The sequence below is a fragment of the Cavia porcellus genome, unplaced genomic scaffold (assembly GCF_034190915.1).
Source record: "Cavia porcellus strain 051 isolate PalLab524CR breed Dunkin Hartley unplaced genomic scaffold, mCavPor4.1 scaffold_11, whole genome shotgun sequence".
In the NCBI taxonomy this organism is placed as follows: Eukaryota; Metazoa; Chordata; class Mammalia; order Rodentia; family Caviidae; genus Cavia; species Cavia porcellus.
This window is the reverse complement of record NW_026947494.1, coordinates 64,123,478-64,144,777: the sequence shown is the minus strand read 5'-3', so window position 1 is coordinate 64,144,777 and position 21,300 is coordinate 64,123,478. Positions and strand designations below refer to the sequence as shown.

The 21,300-nt window shown below is 36.4% G+C and overlaps 1 protein-coding gene and 1 non-coding gene across 2 annotated transcripts in view; one reads left to right on the top strand and one right to left on the bottom strand.

The window, feature by feature from the left end:
• Ankrd31 (ankyrin repeat domain 31) overlaps window positions 1-21,300 on the bottom strand; it is a 241,722-nt gene that overhangs the window by 52,230 nt on the left and 168,192 nt on the right. The window contains exons 17-18 of the mRNA XM_063258367.1: window positions 8,182-8,344; window positions 5,861-5,976 (exon numbers count right to left, since the gene is read on the bottom strand). Of these exons, the coding sequence (XP_063114437.1) occupies window positions 5,861-5,976; window positions 8,182-8,344 (279 nt within the window). The remainder of the gene's footprint in view (window positions 1-5,860; window positions 5,977-8,181; window positions 8,345-21,300) is intronic.
• Window positions 20,019-20,125, top strand: LOC111756311 (U6 spliceosomal RNA). The gene has a single exon (XR_002790806.1). It is a non-coding gene; the product is annotated as a U6 spliceosomal RNA (small nuclear RNA).

Sequence of the window (21,300 nt, the reverse complement as noted above, 5' to 3'; positions counted from 1 at the left end):
TGATGATAGATGTGTTCCCTGATATGCCGCTGACAAACATACAAAATGTTAAAAATGGTCAATTCTCCATAGACTCAAAATGTTTTGTATAAATGGTATAAGTATTGCAGATTTGGGAAAAATAACTCAAAACTAATAATGGGATGTACTTTTATCCCTTCATTTTGGGTTCATACTTTGCATCTTGCTTAGACTGCCTTCAATTCACTCTGTCCAGATCCTTCTCTTTGTGGTGAGAGAACATTATGGACACCTGGTTGTAATCCGGGCTCCAACTCTTTCCAGCTGAGTGATTCTAGCAAATTACTTACCTTTGCTATTTCTGAAATGAGCAACACATAAAACAAAATAAGAGCTCAACAAATATTGCTTATTATTGTTATATAAAACCCACTTTATATGAAATCTCTGATTAATTCTCACTGATTTTCCTTTTCTCAGAATTAAGGATTTCAGAGCTATGTAACTTAATATTATATATATTTTTTCATTTTCAATTTTTAAAATTTTATTTAAAGACTAAACAAAACAGAAAATGGGTAGAAATAATACAGACATTCAGAGAAAAAATAAACAGTAAGAAATCACTAGTTGATGTTTACATACTGTCCTTTTACAAACAGTTGTTTAAGATACAAAAGTGGAACATATAAAGTGGGAATTCAAACAGTGAGACTGCAAACAGTTCTGTTCAACTATCCAATAAAAACTTAGTAATATGGTTGTGAATCCTGTACACTTAAACATACATGCAGTTATCCATATCTTCATTTATGGTGGGATTAAACTAAAGCAGGTTAAAGTCATTCTGAACACAGAATAATAGTATTGCTGGATTTTACATCATGATACTCCAGGATGAGCACTGGGTAATACGGTGTTGTTATTTTTTTAAATTTTATTTAAAGAAAGACTAAACAAAAGAAAAAATGGGTAGAAATAATACATACTTTCAAAGCAAAAAATAAACAGTAAGAAATCACTAACTGATGATTACAGATTGTCCTCTTACAAACAGTTATTCAAGACACTAAAGTGGAGTACGTAAAGTGGGGATTCACACAGTAAGACTGCAACCAGTTCTGTTCAACTATCCAACAAAAACTTAGAAATATGGTTATCAATCCTATACACTTAAACATACATGCAGTTATCCATATCTTCAATTATGTTGAGATTGAACAAACTCAAGCAGGCTAATATCACTCTGAACAAAGAATAATACTATTGCTGGGTTTCATATTATGACATTCCAGGATCGGCACTGGGTACTTTAGTGTCTCTTTTTTCTTCAAAGTATCTCTTCATTTCATCATGTATCATAAGATCAGTTCTCATAAACTGTTTATAGATTCTACACATGCATGAGTCTTAACATGTATTTCTATCCTTTCTATGTTAGAGGGAGAAACAAAACAAAGCAAGACAAAACAAAACATATTCCTATAAACACATGAAATGAAAAAGACATATAAGACCATTGTAACAGGAGTTCTACCATAGTTCCTGTGTTATCTCTTGTTATCTTCAATAGAATTGGCTACATCATGAGACACAGTATAATTGAATATATCAGTACCTAACAGTATTAACAAAAACTAGAACTTTATATACAGTATAAAACATCAAAAGCAGACAGTTATCAAACCAGAATGTGTATCGTAGAGTCCTGTCATCTTCAGTTGTAGTTGCCTATACTCTCAGACTTGATACAATCAATTATATCAGTTTTGAATAAAATCTGTTGATACCAAACAGCAATCAAACAAACCAGATTTAACTAAGATTAGCCATGATAAAACAGTATAAGTCATACTGGGCTCTAGACTTAGATAATATGAAATTAAAGATGATTACTGTGCTATATCCTGATGTTTTGGGGATAGCTGTCTGTGCCCTCAAATCTAATGCAAGTAGACAACTGGAACAGAATCAAATCTATCAAAAAAGGAATAAAATGTATCTAAGCAGAGTGGTGTGAGTAATGTGGGTTTTAAATCCTGATACATTATTAACAATATCTTCTGCCATCTTTTTTAAGTCTCTCCCTCCCCTTTTACTTCCCCAGGGTACACTGTGCATTTTTGGGTCTGATTAAGACCCTTGGTTTTAAATTGGGGGGGGGGGCAACCTTTATTTATCTAAGTGATTCTGAACCTTCTCTCTCCTGGACTTGATCTCTGATTGTATTCCTTTACCTATTAAAGCCTGTCTTTCCAACCTATCCACAAATACTAGTCTAGCTGCCCCTAGTACTCTCTGGTTCTGTCACATAGAGCATTGTTTTCTCATATATGATTTTCAGTCCATGTACTCTTTTTCATGTTAATTATATTTCCTATACATAGCATCTTGGTGGACCCTCCCTCCTGATCTACTCCACGTGTGTTTTTTTAAAAAAAGTATTCTATCAAGGCCATCTACATTAGAGATTATAACCAACCTTCTCTGCCTCATTTCTGTTATGCTCTTTTTTTTTATCATCAATTGTCTGCTTATCTTCTTCATTCTGTTTTCTGCTCCATTCATTGAGACTTTTCTGCCACTATTCCTGGAATCCTAGTACTTTTCTTTCTCTCTAGAATGCCTTGCAGTATTCTCTGTAGAGCTGGATTGGTGGTTAGGAACTTTTAAGTTCCTCTTTGTCTTGGAAGCATCTTGTTTCTCCATTAATTTCTAGAGACAGTTTAGCAGGGTGTATCAATCTGGGTTGGAGGTTATTTTCTTTCAGGGCTTGGAGTATTTCGCTCCAGGCTCTTGACTTGATGGTTTGTGTCAAGAACTCTGCCATGATTCTGATGAGCCTTCCTTTATAGGCTGTTTCTTGTCTCTAACAGCTTTTAACATTCTGTTCTTATATTGAATTTCTGGGATCTTGATTATTATATGCCTGGGTGTAGCTCTGTTTTGTTTGTAAGTGGCTGGAGTTCTGTATACCTCATACATCAGAATATCATTTCCTTTTCCTATGTTTGGGATGTTTTCCTTAATTATTTCTGTGAATAGCCTTTGTAGTTCTTTCGTTTGTACCCCTGCTTCTTCATTCACATTCTTTATTCTCAAGTTATACATCCTCTTGTCATCTTCTAGCCTTTGTATTGTTACTGCTTGTTTCCTTGTCATTTTTAAAAAGGTTTTCCTTTCATAATCCCACATTGCAAAACTGTCCTCCAATTTGGATAATCTAGCCTTAGTTTCTTTCAAGCTGATTTGCCATCTTTCCATAAAGTTTTTAACTTCCTGGTGATCTCTTTGAATCTGCTTCATGTATTCTATATTTTGTTTATATTCTTCATCAAATGGTTCTCTCCTTTGTCTGAGTTCCTCCATTCTTCCGTCTGTGTCTTCTTGAGGGGTTCTTAGTATCTCTTTTATTAATCTTCCGATATCTTGTTTTATTTGGCTAAATATTTCACTTTTGAACTTGTCCATGAGGTCCTGAAGATATCTCTTTATGTCTACTGGTGCCATGTCTGAGATTGCATGTTTGCTGTTCTCATTCTCCTTTGTATTTACCTGTCCTGGGTCAATGTTCTCAGGGTTGGGACCTGGGGACTTTTTGTTGTTGCTTCCTCTTCCTATCCTTTTTTCTTTCTTCTAGAAGGCCCCAGTTTCTTTCTTTTTTGGTTACTATTCTTCTGAAGCACCACTGCAGTATGCTAGTGCATATGCTGGCCCTTCCCTTTTGGATCAGTCAAGCTGATGAGGCCTGCACTGTATTACTATGCACACCTCTCTTCCGGATCAGTCAAACTTCTGAGGCTTCACTGCATTAGTGTGGTTAGTGTGCACCACCACACAGGGAATTGATTTCAGACAACCTATTGGGTCTCACCCAGGTCATGTGACCCAGGCCTAGCTCACTCCACCAGTCGTGTTCAGGAAGGGAACAACTGACTGAAATCACTGTTGCCCTTTGTACTTGCCAGTCCTGCTTGGTCCCAGAATGCCATCCGTTGGAGGCCCCATTTCTGTAGAATGGCTCCACTCCAGTTACTCACCACTTGCTGGCTGAGCAAGCTCCCAGCCAGCTCAGCTCTCCGTTTGGCTGGCCAACCCCTGACCTCAGTGTGACTGCACCTCCAGTGAGCCAAAGCAGCGGGACCTTCGCTGGCTTGGCAAGTTGCCCACTGTGGTGAGAGCACTGAACCTTTAGCTGTTCCAATAATAGCACCAGGACTGTCTGTTTGATTGGTTTTTCTCACCTTAGTTTCTTCTTGGGACGAGAAAATTCTTCTCCCTCAGTTCAAGGCTCTCCATGCTGCATTATGTTGAATTCTAAGTTGACTATCTCCGGGAGCCTCTGTAGCCAGCTGTTATCTATCTGCCATCTTTGCTCCACCTTCTTCTTAATATTATTATTAATATTCATATGTATTAATGTATATAAAGTCACTTTCTCTTTGCTGGGACAAAATACCCAACACTTGAAACTTATATGAAAAGAAATTTATTTTGGCTTGCAATTTCAGAGGGTTCAGTCCAGTTGTGATTGACTCCAAGCCAGACATGGTGTGGTGGAGTGGCATGGCAAGGCAAGCTGCTCAGCCTATGGCAGCCAGGAAGCAGAAAGACATAAAGAACCAGGGACAAGAAAACATGCTTTCAATTCACACCCCCAGTTACCCACTGCCTCTAGCTAGGCCCCATCTCCTAACACCATCTTCAGCAATGAGCTCATCCACAGATTAATCTCATGTTTCAATCATCTTTCAAAAGTCCCACTTCTGAAAATTTGAGACTTCTGGAGGCCATTTTAAATCTAACCTATAACAATATGCATATCATCTTACAAATTTTCTCAGTAAGACATGGAGTGTTATAGGCACCTACAATTTTTATACTTGCTACATATACAGTTGCTCAATAAATGAAGACTGATGGGTTGACTTATATTATCCATCCTTTCAGAAATTCTGAATACATTCATCTTTCAAGGGTCTCAAAGCCTTCTGAAGTACATGGCTCTAAAATTTTACTTTGATGATTACAGGGGATATGGAAAATGTAAACAATAAAATTGTCTAGTTATCTGGTAAAACTTCATTGTTGTCATATTTTAAGTGCATCAAAGCCAAACTCTAAAATAAAAATATGCAAAACAAAAAAATCCAAGATTTACTTCTTTACATAGTGTATGACACTAAAAAAACTTATAAAAGAAAACTGAAAGCTTTATTTGTGCCTAAGTTAAGCTTCTACCTATAGATTAGGACAAAGAAAATATCTTCTTGTAGATGTATTCAACCTTAACTACAATGTGCCAAGACTCACTCAAAACAGTATTTCATTAAGGATTTTACCTTACTTAAGAAGTTTGGGTCTAGTAAACTGTTTCTTTTTGTCACACTAAGAGTTTCTATCTTATCAATCAATATGTAATTTATTAGGCAATTTATAGGGTATTTTTGCAAAAATCTACCTTTATAGGATGGGTTTCATAGAAAATTCTATTACTACAAATCATATGGGATTCAGGACAGCTAAACCAGGTTTCTTTTTTCTTGTTGGGTTCCAGTGTCTTTTCTATGTACCGCTTATTCTAAACACTTGTAAGAGTGAGTGAAGATACATGATGACAGTGGCAGTGTTTGTTGGAAAGTAGCCAAACAACTCAAAGTAAGTGTGAAGGTCAGCAGAAATAGATGGTTCTGTATTTCACGCAGACAACTGAGGGTCAACCACATAGCTTATCTTATTGGCTCATTCTGTTCAATTATAATAGCTTATTTTCTTATGACAAAACCAGTTAACCTATGTGTTCTTAAAAAGGAGATTGCCACCAATAGCCAATGGCTAGCTAGCTCAATGAATGGCATTTTGTAGAGTTAAGAATAAAATGAATTTCAAGTTTACTCACCAAGGGAAAGTCTTCTATTCCTTTTTCTTGTTGTGAAGAAGAAGATGGATCAACAGTTTTGTCATCATCGCACAAACACCGTTTATATCTTTTTGAATGAACAGCAGGACTTTTTACTTTAAAAATAAAGTTGGAAAATAGAGTAAGAATTGCAAAAGTTTAGCTTCATTTATCAGTTTTCATATTGAGAAAATAGGAAGTCTACAAAATAAGTCTACAATTATATCTTAATGCTAATTAGCAGCTCATTATTATTAATTGAATAATATGGCTAACATCTACTGAGCATTATCACATGCTAGGTGGTAAACATTTTCTGTGGATCATCTTGTTTAATTTCCTGTGAATCCTTTAAGGTGGGTAGTTCATTACATCCATTTTAAAGAAGAAAGTGGGCCTTCCTTCAACAAAGTTCAGGAAGTTTCCCAATGTCATACAGCTAGTAGAAACCAGGTCTTACTGACTGCAGATCTATGCTCTTAACCATGATGACTATTAAAGTCCTCTTAAGTCCTCCTCCTATGATGGATTCCCCTTCCTCATATTACCATTTATTCTATACCCCTCATCCTTCTGAGATATCTGAACAAGTAAATGTACAGGTGAGAAACAAAAGGCATACAACAACAAATACAGTACTTTATAACAGAGTTCTAATAATTCCAAACGCACAATTTCTCTAATACTATGAGATCAGCTAACTCACTGAATATGAACTTTCTTTCAGGTATGCCTTGACGAGGGAGACAGAATAGCCATGACCCTACGAAAAGCCCTAACCCTATAGTTTAGTATAGCGTAGCAAGCAATAAAAATAGAAAACTTTTTCTAGTTTTGATCATGGCCACATGATCTAGCAATTAGTAAAATATTACACAGTAAATATCCTTGATTAGTCCAGTCATATCAGTAATTTTCCTCTCTTGAAAATTAATAGGTTGGTGAGGAGTGTGGTAGGCTGAAGGGGCAGAATATGACAGGGGTTCTCACCCTCATCACTCTCCATCATTGAGAAACTCAGGCTGCTGCTTCTATGAGCAAAGCCTCAAGCTTGAGGAAAAGAGAAAAACACTTGCCTTTCCTCAACACTTGATGAAATGTAAACTACCACTAAAAAAATATAAAAAGGTCCATAATATTTTGCCTTGGCTATACATTCCCTTGAAATAGTTTTCAGTATTAAATGCATTACTCATATATGCAAGTATAATATATCTGCTTAACAAATTAATATTCTAATATTAGAATATTATTCTTAAAATGTTAGCATGGAAGCTGAGGATTTAGCTCAATGGCCTGTCTTGCAAGTGTGCGGTTGAGTTCTATCCCTGGTACCAAAAAAACCCCAAACAAAAAAACATGTTAGTATGGGCCCAATAGATGTATGAATCATTTTGAAGTAATAAAATCTTAGTTGCAAAGGCATTAGCCCCTTTCTAGCTCTACTACAAGTAAATTAACTTTCTGAGTTTAAGTTCAGTCTCTATCTCAATCCCAAAGATAGGGAGATTTATATTTGATTAATTATTGCTACAGATTTCATCTCAATATGTAACTCCAACCCAACAGGATCATATGATCTATGAATTAAACCACACTGCCAATGTCTAACAGTCCATAGTAGATTTTTGACAATTTAAGAAATATCTTTCTTCAGTTTTGAAACAATTTATACTACAGTTGTGAAAATTTTATTTTTCTAACCAGAAACATCTAAACATCTTATAAAATAGCAAGTAAGAGACAAGTCAGTGTCTCCTGAGAATCAGCCATGCTGGAACCTGGGGGACCAACCAAGAAAGCAACACGCTTTCTGGTAAGCGGCATAAGCCGCAGACGCATGGAGGGAGACAATAAGTCAGTGTGTCTCCTGTGATCCTACTGGTGCGAGGTGCACAGAGCAACTAAATGCTTGTACTGTTGGGTTGATTATGTTGACCTGGGGCCAGAGGGCTGAGCATCATTTGGAAGGATGACAGTATTTAATGTAGCAGATAGGGGGATTTCTTTCTACCTTGTCTTTAAAGGCCAATTATTGTTTTCACTGTTTTGTTTTGTTCTGATTGTTTTTCTCTATGCAATATTCTGTTTTGATTGGTTTTACAATGTTCTGTTTTTAGTTTGATTTTGCTATACTTGACTGAATGGGCAACTATTGTGAGGATATCAAGATATATTATGGTTGCTCTCACTGTTATCCTGGTAGCCTGCTCTGAAGTTCTATACCAATTTCAATGCATTGTCTTGATTAGCTTTGTTCTGTCTTGTTTTGTTGTATTTTACTATTTAAAAAAAATAGCAAGTAATACTGACATACATACCAGTCATTGCAGGATTACTATCATCTTTATTACTGGTCTCAGTAGTACCATAAGATTTTAGCAACTCTTTCATTTTTTCATTATTTGCTTCATGCAAAGGAGTCTTCTGTGTTTTATCCTTTGGATTAGGGTTTGCTCTATGTTGTAGTAGTATCTCAGCTACCTACAATGTAATTTTTCAAAGTTATCTCTACACATATCTGTCTCAAGATTCTATTAATAAGCATTAGAGATTACTAACAAAAAGAGATTACTAACAAAAGTTTTCAAACTCTGGTTAAAAATTTTTAAATTAAAATTGATATAACAGCTGTAAACTAACCCACTTGGCCTGATTGTTCCTCGTAAGTCCATATTCATAAAACATACTCATAAAAAGCATGCTAACATGAGCCAGGCATGTCTGTAAACCCAGCACTCGAGAGGCTGAGGCAGGCAGATCTCTGTGAATTTGAGGCTAGTCTGGGCTATATTGTGAGTTCAAGGTCAGCTTCAACTGTATAGCAAGACTCTGTCTCAAAAATACCAAAAAAAAAAAAAAAACCCCACCAAAAAAGAAACAAACAAACAAACAAAATACCTACTAACAGGAAAGTCCAGTGTTCTTCCTTCATTGCAGTAACACTTGTGCACAAGGAGATCCAGTTTCTGATCAGTTCTTTACAGCTGAACTTTCTGTGATGATGAAACACCCTATCTGCTCTGGTCAATAAAACAGTCATCATTCACATGTGGCTATGGAGCATTTCAAATGTGGTCACTGTGACTGAAGAACTAAACTTTAAATTTTACTTAACTCAAATTTAAATAATAAAATTTAGAATATAGCGACCTTACTAGGTAAGACAAGTCTAGATCCTGTGCAGATGCAGCCACATGTAGGCAAATGTACAACTGCTGATGCTCAGATTTACTCAGTTCAGTTACAGAATACTTTGCCCTTCTGCAAGCGGCTGGGGACAGGATAGAGAAGAGGGCAAGAACTGTTTCAGGACTATATTATGAACTGTACTATGATTTTTTTCTTTTTTGTCTTTTTGAGACAAGGTCTCACTATGCAGTTTAGGCTGGTCTTTGTAGCCTAGGCTGGTCTCAAACTTGTAATGATTCTCCTGCCTCAGCCTCCCAAGTGTTAGGATTACAGGCATGTGCCATCATTCCCAGCTTTGTATAATAAATTATGATTGCAATTTGTACCCCTAAAACTTACGTGGTGTTTTTGTATCCTTAAAACTCAGTTGCCAGCTGATAGGCTTCTGAGGAATGACTGTATCATAAGGAATCTAACTTCATCAAATGAATGGATCCATTGATAAGATCATAATTTGATGGGAGGTGATAGAAACAGGAGATGGGGTAGATCATGGGGGTATAACCTTGGAGACCGTATCTGGTCCCTGCCCTTTCCTCTCTGACTTCTCCGTTTCTGTCGGTCTCCTGGATACCATGAAATGAACAATTTTCCTCTTATATATCCTTCTGCCAGAGTGCTTTGCCTTGCCATAGATGTTGGCACACTTCTTTTCAACGATAACAAACAGCACACTGTCCCACCATGTCACAGGCTCACCATCACTGCCATAGGTCCACAGTAATGGAGCCAAATAACCATGTACTGAAACTTCTGAGATTGTGAGTCAAAATAAGTATTTCTTTCTTTAACGATTTATATTAGGTACTCTGTCACAATGATGGAAAACTAACCCATTAGACAGTATTCTATTTGTACTATGTTCTAACCTAGCAACCTAATACTCATTCTAATATTATATGTATGTAAATATATATTCTAAACAACAGTTATAATCACATGGCATTAAAGACAGAGGGAAATGCAGACACAATTCACAATTCACAATTCACTCCAAACATGCTGATAGGTTTTTGTATTTTGTTCTTTGATGGTACTAGGTATTGAACCCAGAGCCACTACTCTGACCTATGTCCCAGTTGTTTCTGTTTTTATTCTAAGAAATGGATTCACTAAGTTGCCCAGGCTAGCCTTGAATTTGTAATCCTCCTCCCTTAGCCTCACATGGGATTACAGGAACATACCAATAGATTTTTGTCTTCCTGCTTGTGTCCAGGGATAGAGAGGAAGAGAAATTCAGGAGCAAATAAGTCATCAGAAAAGACAACGGACAGCTTTTCTGTGTTCTATCTAGATAGTGCCCTTGTTTTAAAGTCAAACATGCAAAACTCTTGCTACTTAATAGGGTTGTCCTTGGGCAAGCTGCTTACCATCTTTTATTTTTGTTTAAAAAAAAACTATGAATGATAAATGTGAGCTTTTATAAAGTATCTGGAACAGCGAAAGATTTTAATAAAACTTGTCAACTCCCTATTTTCCCCTAGAGAAGTAAAAAGACCAACTGTGGAAAGGACAGATAAAGTGGAGTATATGGAATTCTCCTGCAAAGACTTCTGATTAAGTCTGCAATATATGTACCTTAGCTAAGTCTGAATAATGGCATCGAAGGGAATTTTACTTTTATTTTCCGGGGGTATTGGGAATCAAATGCATGACCTTGTGCTTGCCAGGCAGTTGCCATGCTGCAGAGCTATACACTTGGTCCCACTTCTTTTTTAGCGTTTGTAGAACCTCAATTCAGTTATCTGTAAGCCTGACTCATCATTAAAGTAACTTGCGGAGTTTTTAAAAATACAGATTCTTGAAATCATTCCCAGAAATTAACTTTGTAAATTAGAAATCTAAACCTTAAATTTTCAGAAATTTATTTCCAGCATTATATGGCATACACAGACTTATTTTCATATAAGGAAGCTCATTTAGATTCTTAAAAAATTTATGCCTTATTAACTATTTTCCCAGTGTGTTACAATGAAGCCTTCTCTAGGAATTGCCTTTTATACTGTATTAATATGAACGTATTCATTGAAAACATTATCTTGGAAGACACAAAGAAGAGAGACTCTGAGACCCTAAACAGCTGTTTATCAATAATATTAATAGGAAAAATTTAGGAAAATAACAATAAGGTTGTTTAGAGGAGCAAAGTACTAAACAGGAAAAGCTATGGCTAATTTGGAAGACAGATCCAGACAATATAATGGGCTAGGTCCAAGGGTCAAAAAACCTGGCAAAGATTAGATGAACAAGAAATATGCCTCTTTAAAACAAACAAAAATGAAAAAACAAAACAGGCTTCCTGAAGTGATAACTACAAACATGACTTAGAAACATTCCTTCCGCACACACACAAAAATCCCTTCTGCCTCTTTGCAGTCAAATCTCCTGCTTGCCCCCAGATTTTTTAGTTCAGACAACCCATGATCTGTTTCTATCACTTTAAATTTTGCCATTTCCAAATGACTATTTTGTATTTGGTATCTCTGACGTAACATGATGTTTTTGAGATTCACTCATACTGATGTGTGAATATAGTCTATTCTTTTTAACAATTTAATTATGAATTTACCAGGTGACAGATATTTGGTGTCTAGTTCAAAGCTTGCAACAAAAAAATTTTCATTTCTCTTTGGTAAATACCAAACAGTGGATCAAAAATTGTATGTTGTATTTTTATATGTATACATTTTAATAGGTGTGTATGTGCACATTTTACTGCTCTAGCTCAAACCCAGGTCCTCATGCTTGCCAGGCAAGTGCTCTAGCACTTAACTACATCCGCAGCCCAGTAAGTATATTTTTGATGCAATAAAATAATGCCACTGTTTTTCCAAGTGTACTATTCTGCATTTTTACCAGAAATCTATGTAATACTTCTAGTTGTTACACAGCACTTAGCACTGTCAATCTTTTTTAATTACAGCCATTCCAGTGGGTATATAATGGTATTTCATTATGGATTTCGTTTGCATTGCCTCAGTGCTGAACAGTGTTGCATATCTTTTTAAATACTTACATGCCACCATATATATCATGTATATTCTTTGATGAAGCAGATACTGGAACCTTTTGTCTATTTTCTATTGGATTGTTAATCTAACCATTGAGTTTAAAGAATTCTTTATACATCCTAGTTACAAGCTATTATCAGATAAATGATTTAGGAGAAATATGTTCTTAGTCTGAGAGGCTTTTTTAATAATGTCATACAGAATTCATGTTTTTTATATTCTATTTATGAAAAATTTGCCTACCTCATAAGTCACTAAGTTGTTTTTTAGAATACTACTGTTTTGCCATTTTCATTTAGATCTATGATCCATTTAAATTAATTTTTATAAATGGTGAAAAGGTTTTGTTTTCCTTTTCTTTTCTTTATTTTTTATCGGTACCAGGTATAGAACTCATGACCACATGCTTGCAAGGCAGGCACTTACGCCGCTGAGCTAAATCACCAGCCCCCTAAAACTTTTTTTTTAACAAATGAAAATTCAAAGACTACAACTCCATTTGTTGAAAGAATGCTCTTTCTCTATTGAAAATGCCTTTATAGTGTTGTCAAAAATCAGGTGACCATGTAATTGTGGATCTATTTCTAGGTACTTTATTTTGTTCCATATATGAAACTCAGTAGTTCTTAACCAGGCATTATTTTGTCCTCCAATATACATTCAGCAATGAATGACTGCAAATATTCCTAGTTGTTAAAAATGGGGAGTATGGATCTTACTGGCCTCCAGTGGGCAGATGTCAGAGATGTAGTTAAACATCCAAAAATTGTACAGCACAGCAACTTGTAACAAAGAAACATTCAGCTCAAAGTGCCAGCAGTACCAAAGTTGAGAAATCATGATCTAATTTATGACAGTAACATACTTCCTGATTACTATGGCTGTAGAATAAACATCTATTCACTACAAATAACGGTGGATCCTCTAAATTGTTCTTTAAAAAAAAATCCTTTGTTATTTTGAGCTCTTTGTGATAACAGCCCCTGTCTGAGAGACAGCACAATCATTATGGCAACAGTTCAAAACTGTGCCATGATAATGCATAACTTCTTCCCCACAGCCTCTATGGCTTCTTCTTCCCAAAAGTCTTTGCCAAAGCTCAGGAATGTAAAGGTTTGCCCAATCCCTTGTACTTTCACAAAATAAATCAGCTCACATCAATCTCCAGAGCCCTACCCCCATCACAGCCTGTATCAGGCAGAACCTGCCTTTTGTCTGCAGAGAGATAGCCTTCTTTGTGGAGACTGCCTCTGTGCCCTCAATAAACTCTCTTACCTAGCTGCCTCCTCTTTTAATATCCTGCGCTGCTCTAGACTGAGTACAAAGTTTAACTCAATCAGTTGGTGCCATGATTCCAGTGGCAGCACCATGTGAGTCCAGTGCATGACTCCAAAGCTGCATGGCTCGTGGCTCCTGGGGGTCTGTCCCCAGTCTGTGATCTGCCCCCTCAGCTGATGGATCTTTCCTCTCTGCTCCTGTCTCTTTCTGGGACCGGAGACTCCTCCGTCTTGCTGTTTCTAGCCAGCATTCAACACCAGCCTTCATCTCGTGAGCCTTCCCTCTACTACTTTTGGGGTGACTATTCCTAAATCATGGCCACATCAGTTCACAGCTCCCACTTTACGCTATGTCCATTGGGACCTCCCCTTTGTTTTCTCCAGTGACAACTAGTGAACTCATTGTTGGGACTACTCCAAGTCCTTTAGAACCCCTAGTAGTGCATCACTGGAGGGTGATGATTCTCTAGTGATTTACAACCCCCCTGCCAACTGTCCAATTCAATCACGATTGCTAATACTCAATCTTTACCCAACAAAACCATACCTCTGGGCTGCACTTAGATACATTTGGGCTAAAACAAACTCTCAGGCCAAAGAGGCAAACATTAAGAGATTTACTAACTTTTACTACTGAAATGGCAAATGGGGGTAAATATTTTATGTCCAAGTGGCATGAACCACAGATGTATGAGGGTAGAGAATAAGTCAGTGTGTCTCCTGTGAACCTACTGGCCTAACCAGTGCATGTGTGGTTTTCTAACGCTGTCATGGTTACATAAGGTTGTCTTGCTCTGCGCCTGCACTAGACAGAAGGTTCATGTCCTTAACATGTCCTCTGGCAACCCGACAGCCAAGTTTTAAAGCCACAACAATTCCACACATGCATTATAAAGGTGAAATGGTCTTGATGTATTTGATAAAATTAATTGCCAGGCACTTAATATTTTTATATAGTCATAAATGTATTTTAAAATTTCAACTTCCAACTGTTCACTGTTGGTATACAGAAATACCATCAAATCCTTGTTAGAATTGCATACTTATCATTCTCATGAGTTTTTAAAATTATGTCATATGAAACAGTGTTTGTCATTCTGTATAAAATAAAGAAACCCATAGTTTCAAAATTGGATGTCTTTTTGTTTTTAACTGCACTAGTTATAATCTTCAGTACAGCATTGATTTGAAATTTTGAATGTACATACTTTTGTTACATTCTTCATATTAAGGGAAAAAAGTTCAGTTGTTTGTTTACCATTAAGTTTGATGTGACCTGCGAGTTTTTTGAGATGTCAACTTTTTCATACTGAAGAAGTTCATTTCTACTCTTGGGTTACTGAGAGCTTTTTTATTTTAATCAGAAGCAAGTGATGATTTTTTTTTAAAAGTCCTTTTCTGTACACAGTCAAATGATTTGGTAAGTTATAGTGATTTTCAAATGTGGGAGACCAGATAGGAAGGTAAGGCCTAACTGGTCTCTTCTGTGAACACTAGAGACAAAGCGTGAGTGCATGTTACATGCTGCAGAGAAAACTAATACAGCTGAGATTGTGTTGTTTACTTGGATACACACCATGAACAGTGGGAGAGAGGAATCCTGTTGTACTCCTATTGCTTATGCCTGTCTGAGTGAATAAACCCAAGGTGCACCGGTCACTTGGGGCTATTTGTTGAAGAGAGACAAGAGGCATCCTACATTTTAATGCATTCTGTGTCCTTTGAGTTTCATCTTTGTCAGCCGTTAGTTAAGTACAAGCTTGTAGGCTGACCAAATCTTACATTCCTAGGATAATTTCATTTAGTCATGTTATAGGTCATTATACTATCGGATTCTAATCATTATTATTTTTATAATTTTTGTATATATGTTCTCAAAGGACATTAATCTATAGTTATGCTTACTAGTAATCCTTGTACATGATCGTGCTATCAAAATAATGCTAATCTAACTTAAGAATATTCTTTTTATGAGTTCACATACAGTTGGACTTTTTCCTCCTAAAATAGTAGGCAAAATTTATCGTTTACTGTCCCTCACATTGGATTATAAAGATTCTTTGTAAGTTGTGGCAGTTTCTTTGAAAGAAGTTTACCACCTTATTTAAATTGATGAATTTACTGGCATAAGACTATAGTACTCATCCCTATTAACCTTAAGATGTTTATATAATCTACAGTGATATTCCTTGATTCCTGATATTAGGAACGTGTATTTTCTTGTTTAAAAATCTCCTATAAACTTATAAAATTCTAAAATTTTCAACAAATCAACCTTTGTTTTCATTGACTTTAATACATTTTTTATATTTTATTGATTTCTGTTATTTCTACTTACTTTGTTATTGTTTTTTTAAGCTTCTCAAGGTGGGATCTATAATCACTGAATTTGTGTCTTTATTTTTTTCTAACAGAACCATTTTAAGTTTTAAACTGCTATCTGTGTACTGCTTCAGTTGCATCCTTTATTGATGATGAGTTATACATCTCACGATACTCACTGTAAGTTGAAAATATACTACGTCAAAAATGCATGTGTTGGGTCTGGCGATTTAGCTCAGCGGCATAAGTGCCTGCCTTGCAAGCAGGCAGTCCTGAGTTTGATCCCCGGTACCGATAAAAAGGAAAAAGACAAAAAAAAAAAAAAAAAAAAGCATGGGTTATTTTAATTCAGTTTAAAATATTTGTAAATTTCTTTTGTGATTTTTTTCTGTGAATTACACATTCCAGAGAAGCAGATGGTCAAGTTTCTAAATATTTGGAGATTTTTCAGACATCTTTTGGTCATAATTGCACACAGCAGTTGCATTCCATTTTGCTTAGAGAGTGAACTTTGCATAATTTCAAGTCTCTTCAGCTTACTCAAATTTGTTTTATACTCCAGAATGTGGTCTATAGTGGTCAATATTCTTTGAGTACTTAAAAATTATATGGCTGGTTCTTGAAAAATTCCACAAAAATTCCTAGATTTGGCAGCATAACAGGATACAAAGGCAACATTCAACACTCAACAGCCTTGATGTATATGAATAACAAAGTCACTGAGAGAGAAATTAGAGAAACAACACATTTTACAACAGCATCAAGAAAAGTGAAATACTTAGGAATCAATCTAACAAAGGAAGTGAAAGACCACTACATTGAAAGCTATTGGACTCTGGAAAAAAAAAAAAAAGATTGAAGAGGGTATCAAAAACCAGAAAGATATCCCTTGTTTTTGGTTAGGCAGAACCAATGTAGTGAAATGGCCATACTTCCAAAACTTGTTAAACAGATTTAATACAATCCAAATCAAAATATGGCTTCCGGGAGAACATGGCAGATAGATAACAGCAGCTATGGAGGCTCTCTAAGTTAGCCAGTTTGGAATTCAGGAATGGTGCGGTGTGAGGAGTCCTAAGCAAGGGGAGATATACCCTGCCAACCCAGGAATGAACTAAGCTGAGAGAAACCAACTAGAAATGCAATCCTGGTGAGATAACCGAAACAGATAAAATCTCAGCGACAAAACTGGAACTTGTGTGATTTGAATTTCCTGCTGTCGCTGCTGTGTCTGAATCAGCACATCAGGGACAGAGAGGCAAAACCTCTGAGAGCGGGAATCAGCGAACAGAGTTGAGAGCGGGACTGGCAGAATGGGGACCTTTCCATAGAGTAGGAGGCTTTAACAGAGGACATTCTGGGACTGGGGAGACGAGCCAGAACAGGATGCTGCAGTGACTTTAGTCGCATATTCCCCTCTCAAGCGGGATTGGTGGGGAGTGCTTGGCCTGGGTGACACCGTGCATGAAGAACCAGTAGGCTAGCCCAAACCAGGTCCCAGCGTCTGGCAGTGCACCCTAAAAGTGAAGCCTTCAGTAGGATGACTGACCTGGAGGGGCGGGCCCAGCAGAGGCTGCCCAGGTCTGTGTCTCCCTAGTACACTGCAGTGCACAGGAACACCTAGCTGGTGCAATTCAAACAAACTGTAACCGACAAAGAAAGAAACTGGGCCTCCTATATATGATTGTATGGAATGAACAAAAAGTATGGGAAGAGGGAGCAACAAGAAAGGGTCCTCGGCCCCCAATCTGCAGAAGACTGATCCAGGAAAGGTAAACGCAAAGGAGAATGAGAACAGAAAACATGCAAAATCAGACACGGCACCAATAGACATAAAGCGATATCTCTGGAACCTCATAGATGAGTTCAAAAGTGAAGTATTTAATGACCTAAAGCAAGATATAAGTAGAATAGTTAGAGAAATGCTAAGCACCACCCAAGAAAAAACAAATGGTGGAATGGAAGAACAGAAAAAAAGGGGAGAATTGTTTGATGGAGAAAATAGAGAAAACATAGAATACATGAAGCAGGTTCAAAGAGATTACCAGGAAACTAAAAACTCTATTGAAAGCTGGCATAACAGCTTTATCTGAATGGAGGACAGATTTGTAATGTGAGAGCATGAAATGAAAAACGTCTTTAAAATAACAAGAAAACAAACAGCAATAATACAAGGGCTTAAAGATGATAAGAGGATCTATAACAAGAATTAAGAATATAAAAGAAGAAGTAGGGACACAAAGAAATGAACTACAAAGGCTATTCACAGAAATAATCCCGGAGAATTTTCCTAATTTAGCAAAAGGTAAGATACTCAGATGTATGAGGCATACAGGACCCCAGCCACCTACAACCCAAACAGAGCAACACCCAGGCATATAATAATCAAAATTCCAGAAATTCAATACAAGAACAGAATATTAAAAGCCGCCAGAGACAAGAAACAGATCACTTACAAGGGAACACCCATCAGAATTACAGCAGACTTCTCAGCACAAACCATCAAATCACGAAGATCATGGGGGGAAATAATTCAAGCTTTGAAAGATAATAACCTCCAGCCAAGATTGATATATCCCGCACAACTGTCCCTAGAAATTGATGGAAAAACAAGGTGCTTCCAGGATAAAGAGGAACTAGGGGAATTTGCAATTTGGTTACAGAGGTAACCATTGTTGATCACTTTGTATTTTGTTTTTACAGAATGTATTATGTCCATCCTTTTGATTTGACTGACTCTGTTTTGTTATGTCACGTTTGGTTTTATTCTCTTCAAATAAAGTAATAAGAACTGCGGGAGTAATAAAACCTAAAATGTGTAATTGTCATTGTACAAAAGAGAGGAAAAGAAAGTGCTCTAAAGGATATAACTGCATGTATATTTAAGTGTATAAGATAGATAACCATATTACTGAGTTTTGTTTGATCACTGAACAGAACTGTTTGCAGTCCACTGTTTGAATGTCCACTTTATATGCTTTAATTTTGTAACTTGAACAACTACTTCTAAGATGACAACATGTAATCTATTAACTAGTGATTTTCTACTGTTTATTTTTTTCTGAAATTCTGTTTAACTTGTGCACTTTTTCTGTTTTTTTTTTCTTTTTCTCCTTAAATCAAATCAAAATATGAACAGCATATCTCACAGGACTAGTCTATACAGAACCAGAAGAGACTTGCAGTGCCTTTTTCAAATATTCCCCGAAAGCCTCATGCAGTATGGAAGTGGCTGAATCTAGCATTTGCAATTGGTTCATTGTCTAGCGCTGGGATTGGCAGTGTGAACGCTGTACCCGCCTAGGCATGGAAAGCCAGCATAAAATATAAAGGAGGGAAGGAGGTGTACTTTTCCTTTTTTGCCCTTTTCACTTTTGTTGCTTGCAGCCGCCATGAACAGCTGCCCCATAGCCATGCCACCTTGCCTTAGAGGCAGCTGTGTACGGACTGAAAGTCCAAAAAATTTTAAGTTAAACAAATCTTTTCTTCTCTAATTTTGAACATCAGGTATTTTGTTTCAGCAACAACAGAAAAGTAACCAAGACAGACCTAGAATAGCAAAAGCTATTCTGGGCAACAAGGGCAAGTTTGGGGGTGTCAAAATCTCTGAGATGAAGTTATACTAGAAGCTACTGAGATAAAAACAGCATGGTACTGGCGAAAAAACAAGCAAAGCAAAGAAAAGCAGACTCAAGGATCAGTGGAACAGAAGATTCAAAAACAACTCGAAGCCTACCTGGCTACCTTATATTTGATAAAGAGGCCATATTCCTTCATTGAAAGCAAGATAAGCCTCTTTAATAAATAATGCTGGAAAACTATTTTCTATATGCTGATGATTAAATGTAGATCCATGTCTCTCAGCATACATTAAAATAAAATCAAAATGCTTCAATGATCTAAATATAAAACAGAAACAAAATCTGCTAAAAAATAGAGCAGGTAAAACTCTTGAAGAAATAAAGTCAAAACTTTAAGAAGACTGATCACAAAGGAACTATTACAAAAAATCAACAATTGGGATTTCAGCAAATTGAACAGTTTTTGCACAGCAAAAGACACTACCATCAGAGTGAGAAGACACCCATAGACTGGGAAAAAAATTTCCCCAGCTATTCCTCAAACGACTAATATCTAGAACATATTAAAAGAACTAAAAAAACATCATACTCATCTAAAGGCCCAATCTAAACTTTGGCATCTGAAATGATCAGACACTTCTCAAATGAAAAAGTACAAAAAACAAATAAATACATGAAAAAATGTTCAACAGTACTGCTCATTTCTGAAATGAAAATTCAAACAACTGTGGGATTCAATCTCTAGAGAAAACTATCATTGAGAAATCAGTAACAAGTGCTCAGTTCGGCAGCACATATACTAAAATTGGAATGATGCAGAGAAGATTAGCATGGCCCCTGCGCAAGGATGACATGCAAATTCGTGAAGTGTTCCATATTTTTACCAATCTCCCTAATGAACACAGATGCAAAAATCCTCAATAAAATATTGGCAAATAGGATGCAGCAAATCATCAAGAAGATTATACACCATGACCAAGTGGGTTTCATCCCAGGCATGCAGGGATGGTTCAACATACATAAATCAATAAATGTAATCCGCCATATCAATAAAGCCAATAGTAAGAATCACATGATCATTTCTATAGATGCAGAAAAAGCTTTTGATAAGATCCAACATTCATTCATAAGAACTTTACAGAAAATTGGAATAGATGGTCTTTACCTCAATATAATAAAGGTCATCTACGACAAAACAACAGCCAGTATCATACTAAATGGCCAAAAATTGAAAGCCTTTACTTTAAAGTCAGGCACAAGATAAGGATGTCCTTTATCACCACTCCTATTTAATATAGTACTGGAAATACTAGCCAGAGCAATTAGACAAGAGAGAGAAATAAAAGGGTTAAAGATAGGAAAAGAAGAAGTTAAATTATCAGTTTGCAGATGACATGATACTCTACATAGAAGACCCCCTAAACTCCATTGAAAGACTCTTAGATATAATAAATTCAGTAATGTAGCTGGATACAAAATCAATACTCAAAAATCAATAGCATTTCTATACACTAACAACAAAATCACAGAGACAGAAATAAGAGAAGCCACACCCTTCACACGAGCAACAAAAAATTGAAATATTTAGGAATTACTCTTACAAAAGAAGTGAAAGACCCATACAGGGAAAATTATAACACACTGAAAAAAGGAAATTGAATATGATCTCAGAAAATAGAAAGATATCCCTTGCTCATGAATAGGAAGAATAAATATTGTGAAAATGGCCATTCTCCCAAAACTCTTAGACAGATTCACTGCAATCCCAATAAAAATACCATCAACATACCTCATAGATCTAGAGAAATCACTCCTAATATTCATCTGGAGAGAGAAGAGACCTAGAATAGCAAAGACAGTTCTAAGCAACAAAGGCAAGGCAGGAGGCATCACAATCCCTGACTTGAAGTTATACTACAAAGCAACTGTAATAAAATCAACACGGTACTGGAATCAAAACAGAGCCGAAGATCAATGGAATAGATTAAAAGATAAAACCACAACTACAAACACACTCAACCCCCTTATCTTTGATAAAGGAGCCAAATAGGTTCACT